The sequence below is a fragment of the Myotis myotis genome, unplaced genomic scaffold (genome assembly GCF_014108235.1).
Source record: "Myotis myotis isolate mMyoMyo1 unplaced genomic scaffold, mMyoMyo1.p scaffold_m19_p_10, whole genome shotgun sequence".
NCBI lineage: Eukaryota > Metazoa > Chordata > Mammalia > Chiroptera > Vespertilionidae > Myotis > Myotis myotis.
The window spans coordinates 40,660,954-40,682,127 of NW_023416314.1; the positions used below are offsets into that span (position 1 = coordinate 40,660,954).

The window sequence follows — 21,174 nt, forward strand, 5'->3', positions numbered from 1 at the left end:
TTCTAGGCACATTCAGGGAAGCCAGGTGACCACCTGTTTGGATGTAAGAGGGGAGTCACTTCTTACGGAGCTGGGAGAGCTCACTATTAATGTCTTTTTCCTCTTGGGAAGTCTGTGATTGTGTCAAATCAAAGGCAGGTGCTGTGCCAGAGAAGAGCACTGGGCTTGCTGGGCCCCAGCGGGCCAGCCTTCTCTCTCACTCACACAATTTCCACTGCCTTACCCTGCCCTGGGTGATAAGACCCAAGCCAGTCACCCTGCCAGCCAGGACCCATGAGCACCCACACCACACCCTACCTTTCTGGCTCAAGCCCTATTGACAGATCCCCCAGAATCTGAAGGAATTCAAGACAAATGGTTAAGAGGATGGAGTTAATAAAATTTGAAAAATTGAGGCCTGTCACTCCACTAAACTTTTTTCAATACCACTGACAGAAACATATTTCCCCAATGAGTGACCTTCCACAGCTGTAGCGGGCAGCGCAGCCGCAGCAGTGCTGCCAAGAAGCCAGTCTGCTATTTATCAAATATTATAAGCTGGGACACACTAATCTAGAGCGGGGAGGGGAGGGGAGGGGGTCCTGCACTAGACTGCCTGGGGTGCTCCAGGTGTTGGCCCCAACCCCAGACAGCCAGTGGGAGGTGACGGATGGCCTGCGATTAGCACTCCCCACCTCCATCCAGCCCTTTCACTTGCTCCCAGAGGCCTGACCCTCTAGACCAGCTGCTCAGCCTGGAGAGGCCCTGGGTGGGAGGCAAGGGGAGGTCAGGCCAGGGCACGGGCCATCCTGATGCCCCCAGAGAGGGCAGGCGGGTGAGGCCCAACGTGGTTATTTATTGGAGTGTAATGGTTTGTGGCCGTTGGTCGTGAAGGTGAAATCGATCAGTTGTAGAAGTCAGGTTCTATCAATTATTACAGCAATTAGTCAAGTCAGAGCATCAGAGCAAGGGTGTGGGGGCTGGGGGCTAATATTAGATGGACATTATCCATGGTGCCCCTGCCTCAGCCTTCCTAAAGTGGGAGCAGACGCACTACCCTGAGGCTCCAGAACCTTGGGGAAACTCTACTGGCTTCCCTCCTCGGAAGTGGCTGGGGTGGAGCCTGGCTGAGAGCTTCCTGGTCTAGGGACAGGCCCAGCACCGCTTTCAAAGGCATCTCTGTGCCGGCGGCCCAGGTGCAGGGATGTCCTACCTGTCCCCATCCCATTCTCTATGAGAAGTGACACCGCTCTACTAGAAATTACTCGGTGGCCAATGTTTATGGCTCACATTTTTCATTCTGTAAGCAAATATAGATCACTGACAGCACTTGTTTGAAGCGGTTAATCTCACCCTCAGTTCTCCCACTGTCTTCCTCTCTCCCCTTGTCTTTCTTTCCCTCTCCCCTTCTCTTTCCCATTTTTTCCCCCTCTTCCATTTCTCTTCTCTTTGCCCCTCTTGTCTTTTTCTTCTCGGCCTCTCCCTCATCACCCTTCCACTCCAGCCCATATCTAGTGACAGAGCCTCCCCTTGAGGCTGCCGAAAACACTCTCCTCACTAGGAAGGCTGTACTTTATCCTGTAAGGAGTGAAAAGCCACTGAAGGATTTTTCAGCAGGGATGTGTCCTGGCCGCCCAGATGGCAGAGTGGAGAATTGGAGTTAAAAAAAAAAAATTCTGGAGGGGGTTTGACTCCTGGACTAAGGAAATAACCAACTTTGTGACCTATTTCAGTTCTCTGTACCCAGTTTCCATGTCTTTAGCATTTTAATTTCTAACCCTCAGGATGGTTGTTAGGATTAAATGATATAATATATATAAAGTGCAGAGCACAGTGCCTGGCATACAGTAAGTGCTTAGTAAATACCAGCGGCTATTATTACCACTTCTAGATATGTATCCAAAAGACATAAAAACATATATCCATGTAAAGACTTTGTACACAGATGTTCATAGCAGCATTCATAATGGCTAAAAGGGGGAAACAACCCAGATGTCCATTGGCTAGTGAATGGATAAGCAAAATGTGGTACATACACACAGTGGAATATTATTCAGGTATAAAAAGGAATGGAGTACATACTACATTCATGTGGTAGCGTGAGTAATACATGCTACAACATGGATGGACCTTGAAAACATTATGCTAAGTGAAAGAAACCAGATACAGAGGCCACACATTGTATGATTCTATTTATATGAAAGATCAAGTATGGGCAAACCTATAGAGACAGTAGACACTGTTTGTTGGGGATGAGGGAGATGGGGAGAAGGGGGTAGCCTTTGATAATGATTACGAGGTTTATTTTTGAGATAATGAAAATGATCTGGAATTAGATAGTGGTAATGGTTTTACAACTTCGTAAATATATTTCAAATCACTGAATTGTATACTTTAAAAATGTATGTGAATTATATCTCAGTTTAAAATTATGAATATTCTGTAACAATTCCTATTAGAAAATAGGATTGTGTATAAAAGTATTAATTGTGTTATTGATAATAAGTTTCCTTGGCCTGGATTTTACTTCCTGCACTCTGCCCCTTTCCCCTCTTCCTCTAAACCTCTTCCTCTGCAGCCCAGGCAGACAGCCACATGTAAATGCTTAATAAATGTTTGCTGTTGCTAATAAGTACATAGGATTTTAAGAAGCAGAGAGCTTCCATAGGAATGGTTTTATATTATGATATAAATGTTTCCACAGTCTGGGATTGAGAAAGGGTGATTTTTTTTTTAATATATTTTATTGATTTTTTACAGAGAGGAAGGGAGAGAGATAGAGAGCTAGAAACATCGATGAGAGAGAAACGTCGATCAGCTGCCTCCCGCACATCCCCCACTGGGGATATGCCCGCAACCCAGGCACATGCCCTTGACCGGAATCGAACCCGGGACCCTTCAGTCCGCAGGCCGACGCTCTATCCACTGAGCCAAACCGGTTTCGGCGAGAAAGGGTGATTTTTAACAAACAGTGGCAGTACACACTGACAGCCTTACCTGGGTATTTAGTGTCCCCAGCCAGCCAGTTCCATTCTTATGGCAGAGACTGCGTCTTAACCTTTCTTTACTTCTTAGACAACACTTCCCTACCAAGAAAGATCAAGGAATGTTCCATTTAACACATAGTTCTTAACCATCTGCTGTGCTCAAGGCACAGCTTTCTTCTCATGTTTCTCTCTTCCTGCCTTGAGAGGAGTGCCTTTGGAGCAGGGCCAGTGATTCTTCTGTGTCCCCAAGCCCCACTCATTTAAAGTTTGCCAAATTGAATGGAATGAACAGTTTTTGAAGAGGAGAGTAAGGTGCTCAGACCTGGGCTTTGGAAAAGAGCTTCTGACAGCCTCGGGGTGGAGTTGCCTTTCCTCCATAACTGCCAAGCCTTGCACACAGTAAACACTGTATACAGGTTTGACAGCTGCTGGCACTTAAAAGAGGGAGAAGGTAGATGGATGGCCCCAGGCAAGCAGCTTCTTTTTGTCATACTTTGTCTTCAAATCACAGGAACTAATGATTGGAAGGAAGCTTGCCTATAAGCACACACTCACCAACAGCTAGTATTGGTAAGAGTCTCGAACTGAACCTGGGCTGGCACAGCCAGGTTGCTGGGGATGGCCACACCCTTCCAGAGGACTCTGCTGACTCTGGCAGGCAGGAAATGCCAGAGAGAAAAGAGCATTGAGAGAGAGAGAGAGGCCCACCAGCTGGTGTGGCTCACCTATTGAGCATCGACCCAGGAACCAAGATGTCATTGGTTCGATTTCCAGTCAGGGCACATGCCCAGGTTTCAGGCTCCATCCCCAGTGGGGATCAGTGATGTTTCTCATCTCATCAAAGTTTCTTTTCTTTTTTAAAAAAATCCTCACCCGAGGATTTTCCCATTGATTTTTGGAGAATGGGAGGGAGGGAGGAGACAGAGAGAGAGATACCTTGATGTGGGAAGAGACATCGATTAGCTGCCTCCTGCATGCACTCTGACCAGGGACAGGGATCGAACCTGCAACCTAGGTATGTGCCCTTAACCAGAATCAAACCTGGGACCCTTTAGTCCGCAGCCTGATTCTCTATTTACTGAGCCAAACCAGCGTGGGCATCTCATCAAGGTTTCTATCCCTTTATCCTTCTCCCTTCCTCTCTCTAAAAGTCAATAAAATATAAAATAAATACAACCTAAAAAGTAAAACGTTTAAAAAAGGGGAGCGGGCCGAAACCGGTTTGGCTCAGTGGATAGAGCGTCGGCCTACGGACTGAAAGGTCTCAGGTTCGATTCCGGTCAAGGGCATGTACCTGGGTTGCGGGCACATCCCCAGTAGGAGATGTGCAGGAGGCAGCTGATCGATGTTTCTCTCTCATTGATGTTTCTAACTCTCTATCTCTCTCCCTTCCTCTCTGTAAAAAATCAATAAAATATATTAAAAAAAAAAAAAAAAAAAAAGGGGGAGCGGGGGAGCAGAGAGCAGAAAGAAGGGAGCCTTTTAATTGTTTTTTGGGACATCCTGTGCTCTAGAAAGGAACCCTTTTACATGATTTTTGTGAATGACTATTCATCTGTATATGAATGTGTTGGATAACATGAGGATTTTATTTATTGATTTTCAGAGAGAAACATTGTTTTGTTCCACTTATTTATGCATTCATTGGTTGCTTCTTCGTATGTACCCTGACCAGGGATTGAACCCGCAACCTTGGTCTATCAGGACGATACTCTAACCAGCTGAGCTACCCAACTAGGACATAATGGGAGTATTTTAATGACTAAGGCCATTGGGGTAAAGTAATCTATATGTTTGGTACATTTGTTGGCATATTCAGTTGGTGTATTTGTATGTGCACAGCACACCTGTGTGTTACACCTGTGTGTAACACATCTGTATGTGTAGTAGTGTGTGTGGTATGTTTCTGTACACGTGGGAGCCCCAATACTCTGACCTCTGTGTCAGAGAAGGCTAAGAACTCTCCTCTCAGAGGAACTTGACATGTTCTTCCCACCATTCTACAGTGTCTTAAGTTTTTGTTGCTCTACATTTCCACAGGCATTCCTGACAATAAAATCAGGGTTCAATCTCACTGATTGCTCACAGAGCTTCTGACCACCTCTGACAACCTCTTTCTCCTCCTCCTGCCAGGAGCCAACCCCCTACAGAGGAATGAAATGGGACACACACCCTTGGACTATGCCCGAGAAGGGGAAGTGATGAAGCTTCTAAGGACTTCTGAGGCCAAGGTAAGTCTCAGAGAAAGGAGAAGGCCTGTGGGCACTCTGAGGCATTTAATCTTTCACTCATTAAATTATGTCAGGCTTCACACTTCCTTAGGTGATTATTGTCTGTTGAAAACAAATCCAACCCCTAGTCTCATCAAGAATAGGAAACTGTTCCTATTGTAACCAGGAAGAAGCCTGAACCACTTTTTGCTTCTGAGGATTAACCATCAAATTTAATTTTTGAGATGACGGACCTCCTCGTTCCTCTTCATGGGAGGGGAGCTAGTGAGACAAACCCTTCAGCCCAGGCCTCATGTACTCTATAGCCTCATCAGGCAATCCTCTCCTTACCCCTCCTCTAGAACCATTCTCTGACCCTCCTCTTCACACACACTCTAGAGAACCATATACAGTCTGAGACCTCCCCGCAAACCTTCATCTTAATTTCATCCTCTCACCCAAACTTTCTAACTCCCTAAAGACTCTTCCCAGCCGTAACCAGTTTGGCTCAGTGGATAGAGCATCGGCCTGCGGACTGAAAGGTCCCCGATTCGATTCCAGTCAAGGGCATGTACCTTGGTTGCGGGCACATCCCCAGTGAGGGGTGTGCAGGAGGCAGCTGATCGATGTTTCTCTCTCATCAATGTTTCTGACTCTCTGTCCCTCTCCCTTCTTCTCTGTAAAAAAATCAATAAAATATATTTTTAAAAAAATAAAATAAAATAAAGACTCTTCCCAGCCACCAAGCTGTAGCTTAGGAACTACTTGGCACAATCCAAGAACTGGAATCACAAATCTCAGAGTTGGCAGGGACCTCAGAAATCATCAAGTCCAGTGATGGGAAATCATGCCAAAGCCAAACCAAATAAGTCAGAGGAAAATAGAGCTGTTCTGGTTGAAAGAGAGGCAGACCTACTCCTTTCCTGGCCTATCCCTCCCCTCCTGAGCAGCCTCCTTGGAGGCTCTGCTGTGGGGCAAACATTTTAAACTCTGAAATCAAATGACTCATTTTACTTCTAGAGAAATTGGAGCCCAGGGGTGTGATGTGGCTTGCCTTTGGTCCCAGAGTAAGTTAGCATCAAAACTGAAATTAATAGACTTGGACAAAGTAAGTTTAGTGACCGGACTGGAACTGGAAGACCTGGTTCCTGACCCTGTCTTATGCTCTTTCCAGCATCATGGAGTCTCTTGTTGGCAAAGTGCCCTGAGATGATTCAGTGTAGCAGGTCCCACCTAGTGGCAAATACTCTCTGCCTTGAGAAAAAGCACTTAGGTCACTGCACTGAGACAGGATGTAGGCTGTGATCCCAGCTCCATCACTTACTGACTGGGTGACCTTGGGCTAGCACTTTCCCTCACTAAAGCTTGGTTTACCTCTGTGAAATGAAAACATTGGAATAAATTGTTTTTAAAGTTCCATTCAATATACGATTGTCTGTCTGCCAGTCAGGATAAACATATGCTGTTGTAACAACCCCAAATTTCAGTTGTCTAAAAGAACAAAGATTTATTTTTGCCTCACACTGCATGTTCATTGTGGGTCGGGAGGAGAGGGGGGAGGGAGTATGTGCTCTGCTCATTACAGGCACTCAGGGACCCGAGTGCAGAGCATCCATCCTGTGGAACGATGCTGATTGCATGGGAAAAGAATTTTCTGGAAGATCTTGCACTGCAGCTAAATGCACAGTCTGGAAATAGGACCCTCTACTTCCACTCACAACTCACTGGACATACTAATCCCATGTTCCTGCCCAATCGAAAGGAGACAAGAGTGAACTTACCATGTGCCTAGAAGGGGGAGAACTGGAAATACTTGGTAACCAGCATTAACCACAGCTTATCTCCTTGGAATCCTTAGGAGACCATCTTGCAATGTTCCCTCCGGAGAATGAGAGGAGTTAGGAAGGTGGACTGGCTTTCACGGCACATTCCAAGGGGCACTTGGGACCAGCAAAGAGCAGAAATTCCATAGAGCAAATGCTTCCTTCCCTTTGTTCAGATTTCCTACCCCTAGGAGCAGCCCCTGAAGTCAAGTCAGCTTTCCCATGTGCCTTAAGGAAATCCCTAAGCATGTTTCAGATAACCTTGGGGACTACGTCCCAGTCATAATTTCCCCTTTCAGGCCTAATTATTGTCCCCTGAGAGCAAGCACTGCACTTGGCTAAGAATACAAATTATTTGTCAGGTGATGTGATACAGGTCAGGCTCTGTTCTGGTCATGTAAGGCAAGAGAATGGGCCGCTTGGTGCCAGCATATGTGGACGGGTTAGAGCTGCTGAGGCACTCTTAACAGAATTTGGCTGACCAAGAAATGGCTTGATGTCAGCCACAAGGCAGTTAACAAATGGCAGTTGCATTGCTCTGCCAATCAGACTCTTCTGGACCACAGAGAGCAACTGCAGACACTACCTTCTGAGTAGACTGAGTTCTTAGAGTCTCTGTAAGGAGGGCAGTAAGGGGGCAAGAGGAACTGCCTGAAAAAATGCTGAAGGCAATAGGGTCATCTGGCCCTGAAGACAGATTGCACTTAGGCACGGGAACGGCTGTGGGTGGGAGGGGAGGAGATTCATTCAGCAGCAAAGCTAGGACAGAGCCAAGCTTAGTGGGTGGCAGCTGCAAAGAGGAGCTCCCTAACAGAGCTGCCCGGTAGAGGCTAGACAACCATTTAGAGCCAGCCCTCGGCTTCTGCAGCCTCTCAACTGGAAGACTGTTTTTTGTCACCTCTCTGTACTTGATCCCTTCATCCGGTCCGGACTTCCTACATCTGGAATGTCTAGCTGTCCGCTCAACATTTCCACCTGATTGCTCTGCTCTCCAATCAGATCCTAACCAGCTGAACTAGCCTTCAGCTCTCCCTGGATGTCGGCATCATTGTCTTTCTCTCAGTTGCTTAGCATCTATGTGGTCACCCATTCTTTCTGCTCTGGTTTTTTCCTCCAAGCTGCAAAAACTACCTCTTCAAAACTGTGAGGCAGAGTTTCTGGGGAAGAGCACTACGTTAGACCTGGGTTCTGTCTCCCTCTGCCAGTAAGAGCAGCATCTGCTCCTGAGTTCAGGCCCTATATTTGTAACGTAATGACTCAGGCCTAGAGCTTGCTGAGGCTCCAGCCTGAGACTGCATCTCCTGGCTCTTTGTCTAAACATGAGTTACCACCACTCTGACCTTATCTTACTCCTCTTCTATCCATCCAGTATCCTCTGCCACCCAGCTCAGCCTCTTCCACCTTCACCTACCACTGTGTAGTCAAATATGGGCTCCTTACAGAAAATGTGAATTATAAAAGCTATCTGTCCCATCATAGAAAATTAGAAAGGTAAAATAAGAGAATTAAATAATTCTGCCGGAACGGTTTGGCTCAGTGGATAGAGCGTCGGCCTGCGGACTGAGAGGTCCCAGGTTCGATACCGGTCAAGGGCATGTACCTGGGTTGCGGGCACATCCCCAGTAGGAGATGTGCAGGAGGCAGCTGATCGATGTTTCTCTCTCATCGATGTTTCTAACTATCTCTCTCCCTTCCTCTCTGTAAAAAATCAATAAAATATATTTTAAAAAAATAATAATAATAATTCGGTACATATTTATAAGTGACATCTGCATGCCACGCTCTGGGCTATGTGGGAAGAAGACAGATGGTGAAACACTGAAGGAGCTCACAGTCTGACAAAGAGACAGGCAAGCGAACCATGACACCACTGAAAACCCAGAGGTGGCCTCTGATCCTGCCTGGGAGACCAAGGGAGGCCTCCTGGAAGAGATGTCAACTAGCTAAATTTCAATTAAAAGCATTCTAGTCCTTCTACCTATTTGTAACCATTATTAATATTTTAAATTATTTTTAATAATAGTGAGTACCATTTATCAATGTATCCAGGCACTATGCCAGGTGCTCTAATATATATTTTTTCTAACCCTATAACAAATATATGAAGCAGCTCTTATTATTCCATTTTACAGATGGGAAACTGAAGCTGAAAGAAAGCAAGCAGGTGACTTAGAGAAAATCAAGTTGTTACAAATAATTATTGAAATATAAATAAGAGATTTCCTCTTATGATACTATACCTTTTCTGGACCATACCTATATATATTTATATAGGTGGACTTTTTGTATATACCAAGGATCTCAAACTGGCAGCCATATTTTATTTTGCCAGCTAGAATTTTTTTAAATGTCAATGTAATGCTTTAGAGCAGCAGTTCTCAACCTGTGGGTCGTGGCCCCTTTGGCGGTCGAATGACCCTTTCGCAGGGGTCACCTCAGACCATCCTGCATATCAGATATTTACATTACGATTCATAACAGTAGCAACATTACAGTTATGAAGTAGCAACGAAAATAATTTTATGGTTGGGTCACAGCATGAGGAACTGTATTTAAAGGGCCAGAAGGTTGAGAACCACTGCTTTAGAGGTTGGAGTGTGGACTCTCTAGCCACAGGCCTTCCCATTCCCTATTGTATGTGCTTGTCTGTCAAATATGTATATTTTCTACGTGACTCTCAAGGTGTTTGAGTTATGATCTAGTTCCTCATTTGGGATCTTGCTTTTTTCACTTAATGTTATTTCTTGATGACTTTCCTATTTTAAAATTATCCATTAGCCTATTTTTTTTTTTATTCTGCCTTTCAAAAGGTGTTGCTTATCTAAAATTTCTGTGACCTTAATTGGTCCAAATGAGTTACTCCTCACTGTTAGTTTACTTAGTTCTCTTGGCCTCTTTGGGACCCCCAAGAAGATCCAGAGGTAGATGAAGCCCAGCTCCTGTCCCCTGAGTGGGCCATGTGAGGAACATGGGGAGAGGCGGGAACTCCCAGCTCTAATACCCACAGACTGATTTATGCCTTAGGGGAGGGGGTCTACACAGATTTTGTGGGGCTCCAAGAAAGCATGGGTCTCCTCCAGGCAGAATGAGCATGTCAGGCTTCATAGAGAAGGTAGCCTGTGATCTCACTAGATCAGGGGTGGGGAACATCCAGCCTGCAAAATCATTTGGTCTGGCCCTGCCAAGGCATTAGGGGTGAGTTAATTAAATGTTTGACCAAATACAGCAGGCTGATTTTTAAGTTAATAATTTTGTATGGCCCACAAATGATGTTTAAATATCCAAATGGCCCTTGGGAGAAAAAAGGTTCCCCACCCCTGCACTAGATGGAGAGTTTAATACTTAAAGCGTAGACCATTTTCATGTCTTAACTAAGTGACGAAGGAGAGGTAGAAATATATCTCTGTGCACATGATGGCAGATAAAACAAAAATATGGGGAGCTATTCCATGATGAATATTCAGCTGAGGGGGACGTGCTGGTGCCAGCCCGCATCTCTACTCCCAGATCCTCACTCCACCGAGACTCACGAGGAATTTATTGCTCATTTTAATCACACCCAGAGAATGAATTGGCAGGAATATTAGGCAGATAGACCTATCATATATATTTTATTTGCATATCCCAGTGACAGAAGCACAAGCACATTTCCTATGTCTATATTTTTTCATTTGCTTCAGGGGTAGCTTGGGATGCAATGCTCCCCTGGGCCCCCCATTCAAGGCTTCGAGCCTGGGTGCTCCCATCAGAGCTGAAGAAAGCTTTCCAGGAGGGAAGGGGTGAGGTATGCAGGAGGGTAGGAGGGTTATGTTCCTTCTGGTTTAGGGTGAAAAGGGATTTCTTCCCTTCCTTTTCCAGCTTGCTCCCTGCTACGCATCTCACTTTGAGTGCTGGTGCCTGGCCCTGTGCTTAGTCCTGTGGGGATGAAAACACTATCTGACCTTCATTACAGGTTTACTATGGGCCAGACAGTGCTTTGCTTTATGGGGACAGGCTTTGTCCTTCCTTTGTTTTTAACTTCTTAAAAACTTTTTATTGAAATATACTCGTATAAGGTACCCATAATATTAGTGTAATAGTCAAGAAATAAACTATTACAAGCACGCAGAAGCTCACTTTCTACTCCCTTCCAGTACTCCCCATTCCCCAAGGGTAAAATTATACTGGGCTCTTTTTCTTTTATTTTTACATGATTTCAAAAAAAGAGTACAATGACTTACTATAATACTTCATGCAGATTACCAATCATTAACATTTATTACACTTGCTTTATTACTTAAATATGCATAAATATATAGAGAGAGCTATATCTCTTTTCTGAATCATTTGAGAGTAAATAATACATTTTAAGCCCCTTTATCCTTAAATACTTATATGAATTTTCAAAAAAACAAGTAGCCGAAACCGGTTTGGCTCAGTGGATAGAGCATCGGCCTGCGGACTGAGAGGTCCCAGGTTCGATTCCGGTCAAGGGCATGTACCTGGGTTGCGGGCATATCCCCAGTGGGAGATGTGCAGGAGGCAGCTGATCGATGATTCTCTCTCATCGATGTTTCTAACTCTCTATCTCTCTCCCTTCCTCTCTGTAAAGAATCAATAAAATATATTAATTAAAAAAAAAACAAAAAAAAAAACAAGTACATTTTCTTACATAACCTCAGTACAAGCCTCAGAATCAGAGCATTATATTGATCCCAACTACTCTACAGATATTATTCAGATTTCTCCAGTTGTTCCAATAATTCTCTTTACAAGAAAATAAAATTTGCCTAGCTGGTGTGGCTCAGTGGTTGAGTATTGACCCATGAACCGAAAGGTCACCGGTTCAATTCCTGATCTGGGCACATGCCTGGGTTGCAGGCTCAATCCCCAGTAGGGGGCATAGAGGAAGCAGCCAGTCGATGTTTCTCTCTCATTGATGTTTCTATCTCTCCAAAATCAATAAAAACATATGTAAAGAAAAGAAAATCCTGGGTCCCAAGTTGGATTCAGTTGTCAGTGTCTCTTTAGTCTTCTTTGATCTGGAACGGTTCCTCAGTCTTTCATTACTTTGACATTCTAACAAGTACAAACCGATTATTTTGTAGGCTGTCCCTCAATTAGGGTTTATCTAAGGTTTCCTTATAATTAACTCAGATTATGCATTTTTGGCAAGAATACCGTCTGGTGTTTGTTTTCAATAAATTCATTAGGAAGTCCTGTGTTAAAAGTAGAGGTAGGAAATTTGTGTTTTAAGTCTCATTTCCCTGAATAGACTCTGAACTCCCTGAAGGCAGGGAACAGGTCTTATCTCCAGGATGAAAGTGCAGGAGCTGGAGTCAGGCTACAACCGTTAGTGTTCTGTCTCTATTATTTGCTACCAGTGGAACCTTGCTTTAATTTACTTTACCTCCTTTTTTTTTTTTTTTTTTTTTTTTTTTTTTTTTTTTTTTTTTTGAGGGATGAAATCCTCTGAACTTCATAGGGCTGCAAGGTTAGAACAGCTGGTCCCAAGTCAGGCAAGATCACCAATGGATGCTAAAACTAGTGAATGGAAGTTTGAGGAATAACAGAATATTTACATTGCCTCAGATTTTTACCCCACAAGATACTTATTAATTACAAAGGGAAAAATGATAGAGGAGAAACCTGGCACCAACCACACCAAGTGATCAAAGTTAACGTCACCAGTTATAGGATACAGAGTATCAGGTGCCTCCTGGTTTGATGCACTGAGAAGAACACAACTCATTTTCTCACTTGCCCCTTTTAACCTTCTCTCACCAGTCTTGTCTCTGGATCAACCCAGCTATTTGCAGAGGAGTGATATGACCCGATTTACATGTTACTATTGCTCTGGCAGCAACAGGAGGATGGTCTGGAAGAGAGGAGAATGGAGTCCGAGATACTGATGGTAGTGATGACCAAGTCTGATGGGACTGATGCCTGCTCTGTGCCCAGTCTTCCTCTCCAGGAATGTGTCCTTTATGAGCCAGTTCAAGAAACTTTCATTCCCGTCTCCTTTCATCTGCTGTGCATCCCTTAGGCTCCTTTGTTGGATCCCCTGAGTTCACCTTGTCGTCATTCCTCCCACTCAGGGTTCTTTACATCATCACCCTCCCTAGTCTCATCTGTTGCCCCTTGGTCCCTTTTGTTGACCTCCCCACCCAACTCTCTGTGATGGGCATAGCTATGATGTGAGCTGGTGTTGGAGTCAAGGAGCCAGGAGGATAGGGCATATCTGAGTCTGTGAGCAGCCAGTATGTTCTGTGGCCCTGAACTCTCATGAGCGGCAAACTGCAGCTTGGCCTCTCTTCTCTTCCCTCCACCATACCTATCCCATTCTTGCCCAGAGTCTCATTATGCCTGCCACCCCCGCCCCAGCTACCCTCTCAGTGAACACACTGCCAGGTTCATTATCAGACCTTTTCTCTAAGGGATGTCCAACAGTAATGGTGCCTGACATACCCCCTCTCCCTGTAACACTCCCCACCTCTGAGCGAGCCCAACTAGGCTTTGCCTCGGCCTCCCAGCCCTTTCCTGTAAATGCACTCACAGCCAGGAGGGGTGCCATGTTAAATCAAGAGTGATGGAAACCAGTGGCAGCAAATATCCAGCCAAGATGCAGCATAGGGAGCTGGTTGCTTCTGGCTCCAGGTGAGGGCTTCTGAAGCTAATTGCATATGGCTTTTATTAAGAAGATGATCACTCCCCCACTCCTGCGCTCCTGGGTGGCTTCTTCCTAGTGCCTCTCAGCCCAGTACCCTCTGCTTCTGTAGGCTGGGTCACCTACTTATCTTCTCTTGTGGAGCCCTGTCAAAGCACGGCCTTGACCTTAGTCCCTTCCTCCCCATTTCCTCAAAAAGCCAAGAACAATAGTAGTCCCTATTTATGGAACCCTTCCCAAGTGCCTTTTCCCCTCTCTCCTCTTTCCCAAGAAGAGTATATGCAAACCAAGTATTTTCCTTTCCTAGGTTCTTCCACTGGCTAGCTTTTCACAAGCCTGGGCTCATATAGTTAACAAGTCATTCATTCAGTACATTTTTTTATACAAAGCCTGTGCTAAGCATTAGGAAAAGAGAATGAATCTGTAACCTATCTGGTTTAATCTCAGTATCCTGTACATTTTTATCCAAAATTCTGCATTTTCAAAAGTTTTTCTGAATAGATATTTAGGAGTTCATATATCTCCACCAGGCTGGTGGAGAATTGAGACATGCTTAGATTTAGGCTGTAGGTTAACTCTTTCCCAGGACTATCTGGAAAGCTCCTGAGAAACCACCCAAATCACAGTGTAACTTTTCCCCACTCTGACCCCCGTAGAAGTTAAGGACCCTTTCTCCTTGCCCAAGAAAATAACAGGAATTCTAAGATAGCCTAAAATCATGACTCTGAAGAAGAGTTACAGGAAGTAGAAATGTTTCCCTGGAGAAGACAAGGAGGCCATGAACAGTGTACCCAAATCAACAAAGTGGTGACAAAGTCATGTTAGGCTTGGCATGCAGCAAAGGAAAAAGATATGTTCTCTGAGGCCCCACAGATCAATGGAGGAATTCTGTACCACGTAACGAAAACTGATAGGCAGAGATGAGCCATATAGTAGGTGTCCTCGGACCCCTGTTGTTGTTGGGACTTTGCCCTGTCGGGCTCCTAGGGGAAGGAGTCAGGGGCCACTTCCAGGGCAGTGGGGGCATCCAAGTGGACTTAGCTCCTGGCTTCTACTTGAGCCAGAGCAACCATTCTCTTTATGTATGGAGCTCCACACAGATTACATTATTTTAAAGAGTTTTGGTAAATAAAGAGTTCAAATAAATAAATAAATGGCACTGGGTTACATAATTAGTTATCAAAATGCAGTGAAGGAGAAGTAGCATTTATCAAAGGCCTTCCAAGGGCCAGCTACTGTGCTCTCCTCCCCTTGAGTCTCTTACATACCACTTCCACATACACATTCACTGTGTGCCAGAGACTCTGCCAGGTGCTTTGTATACACTATCTCATTTAATCTCCACCAACATCCCCAAGGATCCTGCAAGTTAGGTATGAATACCAGCACCATGTTATAAATGAGGAAAATAAAATTCAAGGAGGTAAATTAACTGCCCCAGGGTCAGCTAGCTAGTAGGTAGGTGAGGTGAGGTTTGAATTCAGGTCTGCCTGGAGCAAAGTTTCTTTGCGCCACATGCCTTGCGCCACTGTGAGCCAAAGGAGGAGCCAAACTTCAGATGGGGACAACTGTAAGGATTAAATATGATGCTATGACCAATCAGAAAGAATATATGGCCCTAGCCAATTTGGCTCAGTGGATACAGCATCGGCTTGCTGAAAGGTCCCAGGTTCAATTCCTGTCAAGGGCACTTACCTTAGTTGCAGGCTCGATCCCCAGTCAGGGTGCAAGGGTGCATGTAGGAGGCAACCAACCAGTGTGTCTCTCTCACACTGATGTTTCTCTTTCTCTCTTTCTCCTTCCCTCCCTCCCCCTTCCACTCTCTAAAATCAATCGAAAACTATCCTCAGGTGAGGATTAACAAAAAAAGAAGAGCCCTGGCTAGTTTGGCTCAGTGGATAGAGTGTTGACCTGCAGGCTGAAGGGTCCCAGGTTCATTTCCAGTCAGGGCACATGCCTGGGTTGCATGCTCAATCCCCAGTAGGGAGTGTGCAGGAGTCAATTGATCAATGATTCTCTCTCATCATTGATGTTTCTATCTCTCTCTCCCTCTCCCTTCCTCTCTGAAATCAATAAAGAAAATACTTTTTTTAAAAAAAAGAAGAATGAATATATGCACCCCTATGTTCATAGCAGCACAGTTTACAATAGCTAAGATTGTAAATCTTAGCCCAAGTGCCCATCAGTAGATGAGTGGATTTTAAAAAGCTGTGCTATTGACACCAGGGAATATTATGCAGCTGTAAAAAAGAAAGGATCTCTTACCCTTTGAGACAGCATAGAGGGACCTGAAGAGGATTATACTAAACAAAATAAACCAGTCAGAGAAAGATAAGTATCACATGATCTCACTCATATGGAATCTAATGAACAAAATAAACTGATAAACAAAATTGATCCAGAGACATAGAAGCATGGAACAGGCTGACAGATCTCAGAGGGAAGGTGAGGGTGGGGATGGGGAGAGATTAACTGAGGAACTTATATGTGTATGTATGCATACCCCATGGACACAGACAATAGTGTGGTGAAGGCCTGGGAGGGGCGGGGGTGGGGTGGCAGGGATCAATGGGGGGAAAAGGCATATCTGTAATACTTTCAACAATAAAGATAAATTTTTTAAAGAATAAAATAGAGGAAACAAAAATATGATGCTGTGTATAAAACACTGAGTACAGTGCCTGGCATGCAGAAGCTAGTCCACAAATGGTTGCTGTCTCATTAGTTGGCAACATGTATTGACTCTTTCTGTGAGCCCGGCCCTGTGCTAGGTGCTGGAGCTATAGAGAAGAATACAACTTAGTCTTTGTCACTAAGAACTTTATGGATTAGAAAAGAGAGAAACGGGCAGTCAAATAAGTGCTCCACAGGGCCTGCGGCAGGCAGGAAGTCTTACAAGAGGGTTCTTAGACAATACAGTATTGAAGCTGAGATCACCAAGGCACTTGGAGGTGGGTGTGAGTGGAGAGACTTCTGTGGTGAGGGAGCAGAGTGAGCAAAAGGCCTAGAGGTGGGGATACCCATCACTGAGGAGAAGTGAGAAAACACCCAACAAACCAGTGGAGACCAGTTTCCATCGCTTCGAGCTCCTTCCATGGTCTGCCTGACTGACTGTAAGCCGGCCAGTGCACCAGCTGGAGCTGTACCAGCCGGCCTGTGTATTTCTCACCATCAGAGCCTTCTAGCCTAGTGGACCGCGTGCTGAGAGGGACTGGGTGGGCAGGGAGGAGGAGGAGGAGGCAGATATATGACTGGAGTCGTCAGAGCCAGGTGATGTATGTGGCGCCTGAGGGAGCTGCACAGTGACACTCTGGATTCCAACCGGCAAGCGTCGCTCCACTGGGATCGGCGCCGAATTATTGCTCCACATGAAACCCCAGGACTGATGGGAGCTTTCAGTTACAGACTGATAGCAACAACCAAAATTGGATTGTTTGCTATTTATTTTTTTTAACTTCTGTCAAGGTCACTACCGTAACAGGAAAACACTGCCCAAGCAGCAGGTATTTTTCATCCACTCTGCCCGCAAGAGCAATCTGCAACCACAACTTTTGTGACAGGGCCTTACCTTGGCAGCATGCTTTCTGGAAATCTGTCAGTGTTTAGAGGTCTGAGGGAAAGAGAGCCTCCTGAATTCTCTACTCCAAGACCTGCTTTCTTCCCCTGCCCCCAGCTGCCATAAGTGCTTTCTCATGGTACCCATGCACTCGCCCTTCCCCGCTGGTCTCCATAGAGTCCCACAACTTCCACCTAGCCCACTACTCCAGCTTCTGCAAGCTTCCCGTCTCCCAGGAAGCCTACACCCAAAAAAATGTTCCATACTTTGTGTATCCTTCACTTCTTTTTCTGTACTCCTACACCACCCAGTCTAGCTGTTAGGTCCTCTTTATATTGTCATGTATGCATACCCCATGGACACAGACAATAGTGTGGTGAAGGCCTGGGAGAGGCGGGTTCAATTCATTTTTGCAGTCATTCACTAGATGCCTCTACTGTGCCAGGACTTGTGCTAGAAATAGTGAAAAATAGTGCCTTCCCTCAGGGAGCTCATCACTGATTTTAGAATACAGGCTTATACAACAAACTTGTTTTCAAGTAGTTGGAGGTTTTTTTTGTTTTTTGGGGGTGGTGGTGGAGGAGGTGGTAGTGATAGGCACAGGGCTAGGAATGGGCATGCATGCTTTAGAACTGTGAGGAAATTGGATGGTTCTGCCTGAGCAATATTTGTGCACAGACCCTGCCTCACCTCCCCGGCCCGCCTTTGAGCTCCTTGAGGGCAAGTCCTTGCTCTCCTCTTCTTCCTCGCAGTGTGACCAAGCTCAGGAGCTTCTGCCTTTACTGAGATGGACCACGCCCAGGGCCAGCACATGCCAAATATTCAGCATCACTAGAACCTCCCAGGGGGCAGAGCACAGTTCTCTTCCTTCTCCCCGCCCCACCTTCCCATCATGGGGCCCAGCACATAGCAATTGCTGGATAATTGTGTTTAATTGAAATGCAGTATCGCCGAAACCGGTTTGGCTCAGTGGATAGAGCGTTGGCCTGCGGACTGAAAGGTCCCAGGTTCGATTTCGGTCAAGGGCATGTACCTGGGTTGCGGTCATATCCCCAGTAGGAGATGTGCAGGAGGCAGCTGATCGATGTTTCTCTCTCATCGATGTTTCTAGCTGTCTATCTCTCTCCCTTCCTCTCTGTAAAAAATCAATAAAAAAATATATTTAAAAAAAAAAGAAAGAAAGAAATGCGAAATGCAGTATCATTGAAGTGGAGGGTGTTCATAGCTCTGGTTTGAAAACCAAAAAGGTTTTCAAGAGAGTAAGTGGAAAGAATACTTGCTGAGCCTTGCTACATGCCGGCCATGATGCTAGGCACATTGTATATATCATCATGTTTAATCCCTCATTAATAGATAAAACTGAGGTGAAGTAACTTGCTTCAGGTGATAAGCATATTTTGTCAGTGATAAATCTAGCATTCAAACCCAGGTCTTTTGTCAGACTTCAGAGTCAAGGTTTAATTTAGTAGTAGTACTTATTTTACTAGCAGAGTTAGCCAGCACTCTGAGCAGTGGCCACCTGAGGTAAGGAGATGGGGTGAGGGGTAGAATGAGAGGACTGAGGGAGGACTGGGCCTCCAGGGGTCATGAGCCAGGGCTGTGAATCCTGACCCCTGGGGAGCCAGGCCTGTGTTTTATCCCCTAGGTCAGGGATAGAATAAAACTAGGATGCTGCTGGGCCCGGACTCCTGAGCACCTTGCTCTCTCCCCACAGTACCAGGAGAAGCAGCGGAAGCGTGAAGCTGAGGAGCGGCGCCGATTCCCACTGGAGCAGCGGCTGAAGGAGCACATCATTGGCCAGGAGAGTGCCATTGCCACAGTGGGTGCAGGTGAGCATGGAAGATGCTGGCAATGAAGTGTACATCCTGATGTCACCATAACCATATTGCATATTATAACTTAACACTTTTCGACATACTTTCTATGTGCCAGGCATTGTAATAAGCTCTTTGCATGTGTTCTGTCATTTAATCCTCCCTTCCTGTGAGGTTGGTACCATTAAGTCCCCATTTTACAGATTGGGAAGCTGAGACACAGAGCACTTAAATAATTGCTCAAGGCTGCTTTTCCTGTGTTTACAACTTAACTCTGACCTTCATCTGGTCCACTGTTCCCCATGCCCCCACTTTTCAGGTGAGGAAACAGACCTAGAGAGGAATGAGAGCTTGTCCATCACTAGTAATGTAGCAGCTGAGCCAGAACCAGAACTTTCGTCTTTTGCCACTGCCTCAGTTGTAGATAAAACATCCTGAACAAGTCTTGAGTGCTTTCTTCTTCACCTCAGAAGTCTTATGTCCCATACTTTGACCCCTGGGAGCCAGACTACCCACTGGTATAACCCCTAATCTAATAGCCCTCCTGCCCATGCCGAACCCACTGGAAAGAAATATAGGACTAGGGTCTGCTAAAGATGGTGGCCTCTCCATTGTTTTCTGACCCAGATACATGACTCCCTGAGGGTGATCTCGAAGGCAGCAAGGGCAGCAGAACCCATGCCCAGCTTAGAAAAGGGGACATCCCCAAAGGCAGGCTCTCAAAGCATGGTCTCTAAATCAGTATCATCAACATCCTCTGGGACCTTGTGAGAAATGCAGATCTCAGGCCTCACCCCAGACCTATGGAATCAGAAACTGGGAATGGAGCATAGCAACCCATGTTTTAACAGTCCCTGCTGGTAATTCTGATGCTCAGCTCAAGTTTAAAAAACTCTGCTCTGCTCTGTTTCAGTCAGTCCCACTCATGTGTTGCTGCCTCTTCTCTCCAAGTATTTGTTGGCAGCAACTGCCAAAGAAAGTACCAGGTTCTTCTCACTGAGAAAGGAGACATCAGGCTGAACTTGTGGTGCTCCTCTGGGATATTCTAGGGTGGCATTTTCAGTGCTAGGAAACCAATTAGAGGAGTAATTGAAAAGTGAAGGTGGTTGTCCCTGTGACACACAGAGCCCAGCCTGATCTTCATCATTCTCACATATACCAGTGGGACTCATGTAGCTGCCATGAGCCCCTCGTCAGGGGCCTGACCTGATCAGCAGATAAAAGTGTCTACTGCCTGGCCAGTGTTGCTCAATGGTTAAGCATCAACACATGAGCCAATAGGTCCAAGGTTCGATTCCTAGTCAGGGCATATGCCCAGGTTGCAGCTCAATCCCCAGTAGGGGGCCTGCAGGAGGCAGCCATCAATGGTTCTCTCTCATCATTGATGTTTCTTTTTATATATTTTTTTTATTGATTTTTGAGAGGAAGGGAGAGGGAGAGAAAGATAGAAGCATCAATGATGAGAGAATCATTGATTGGCTGCCTCCTGAACGCCCCCTACAGGAGATTGAGCCCACAACCTGGGCATGTGCCCTTGAGCGGAATCAAACCTGGGACCCTTTAGTCAGTGGGCCAGTGATCTATCCACTGAGCCAAACTGGCTAGGGCAATCATCATTGATGTTTCTCCCTCTCCCTTTCTCTCTGAAATCAATAAAAACATTTTTTTAAAAAAATAATAATAAAGTTACCTTTAAAAAAAAAAGGGTGTCCCAATGATCAGAGCTGCCTCACAACTAGAGGTCAGAAGGCTTCCTGCTGACACAGGAGCCAGGGAAAGAGTTTTTGAATATACAAGGCCCCACTGCTCAGGCCCAAACCTCACCAAGCTGCCCTCCACCTTCAGCTACCACCTTAGAGGTGGCAACCTCCCACTTCTTTGTCAACATTGTGTCTGAAGTGGCAGGACGGGAGATGCTGGGAGCTCTCAGGGTTTGGAGAGACAAGGATTAGCCCATGGAGAGATAGATTACCTGGGCAGAGATCTAAGAGAGCATCTCCTGCTGGAGTCTCCTGTGCATTTGGGCCAGAACTGCCACTGCCATCATAGTATTTTCCCTCTGCTTCTGACACGGCCCTTTACCAGCATGCTGCCTGCTCCTCTGACCTCTTGCTTCTCAAGCCTATAAGATATGAAGCTCCCAGAAGTAAGAGTTGGGG

The 21,174-nt window shown here is 45.6% G+C and overlaps 1 protein-coding gene across 3 annotated transcripts in view; it reads left to right on the forward strand.

The window, feature by feature from the left end:
* Positions 1–21,174, forward strand: part of CLPB (caseinolytic mitochondrial matrix peptidase chaperone subunit B) — a 161,369-nt gene that overhangs the window by 112,738 nt on the left and 27,457 nt on the right. For all 3 annotated transcript variants that reach the window (XM_036325094.1, XM_036325093.1, XM_036325095.1), the window contains 2 exons: positions 5,100–5,197; positions 18,916–19,030. In XM_036325094.1, coding sequence (XP_036180987.1) covers positions 5,100–5,197; positions 18,916–19,030 — 213 coding nt within the window. The remainder of the gene's footprint in view (positions 1–5,099; positions 5,198–18,915; positions 19,031–21,174) is intronic.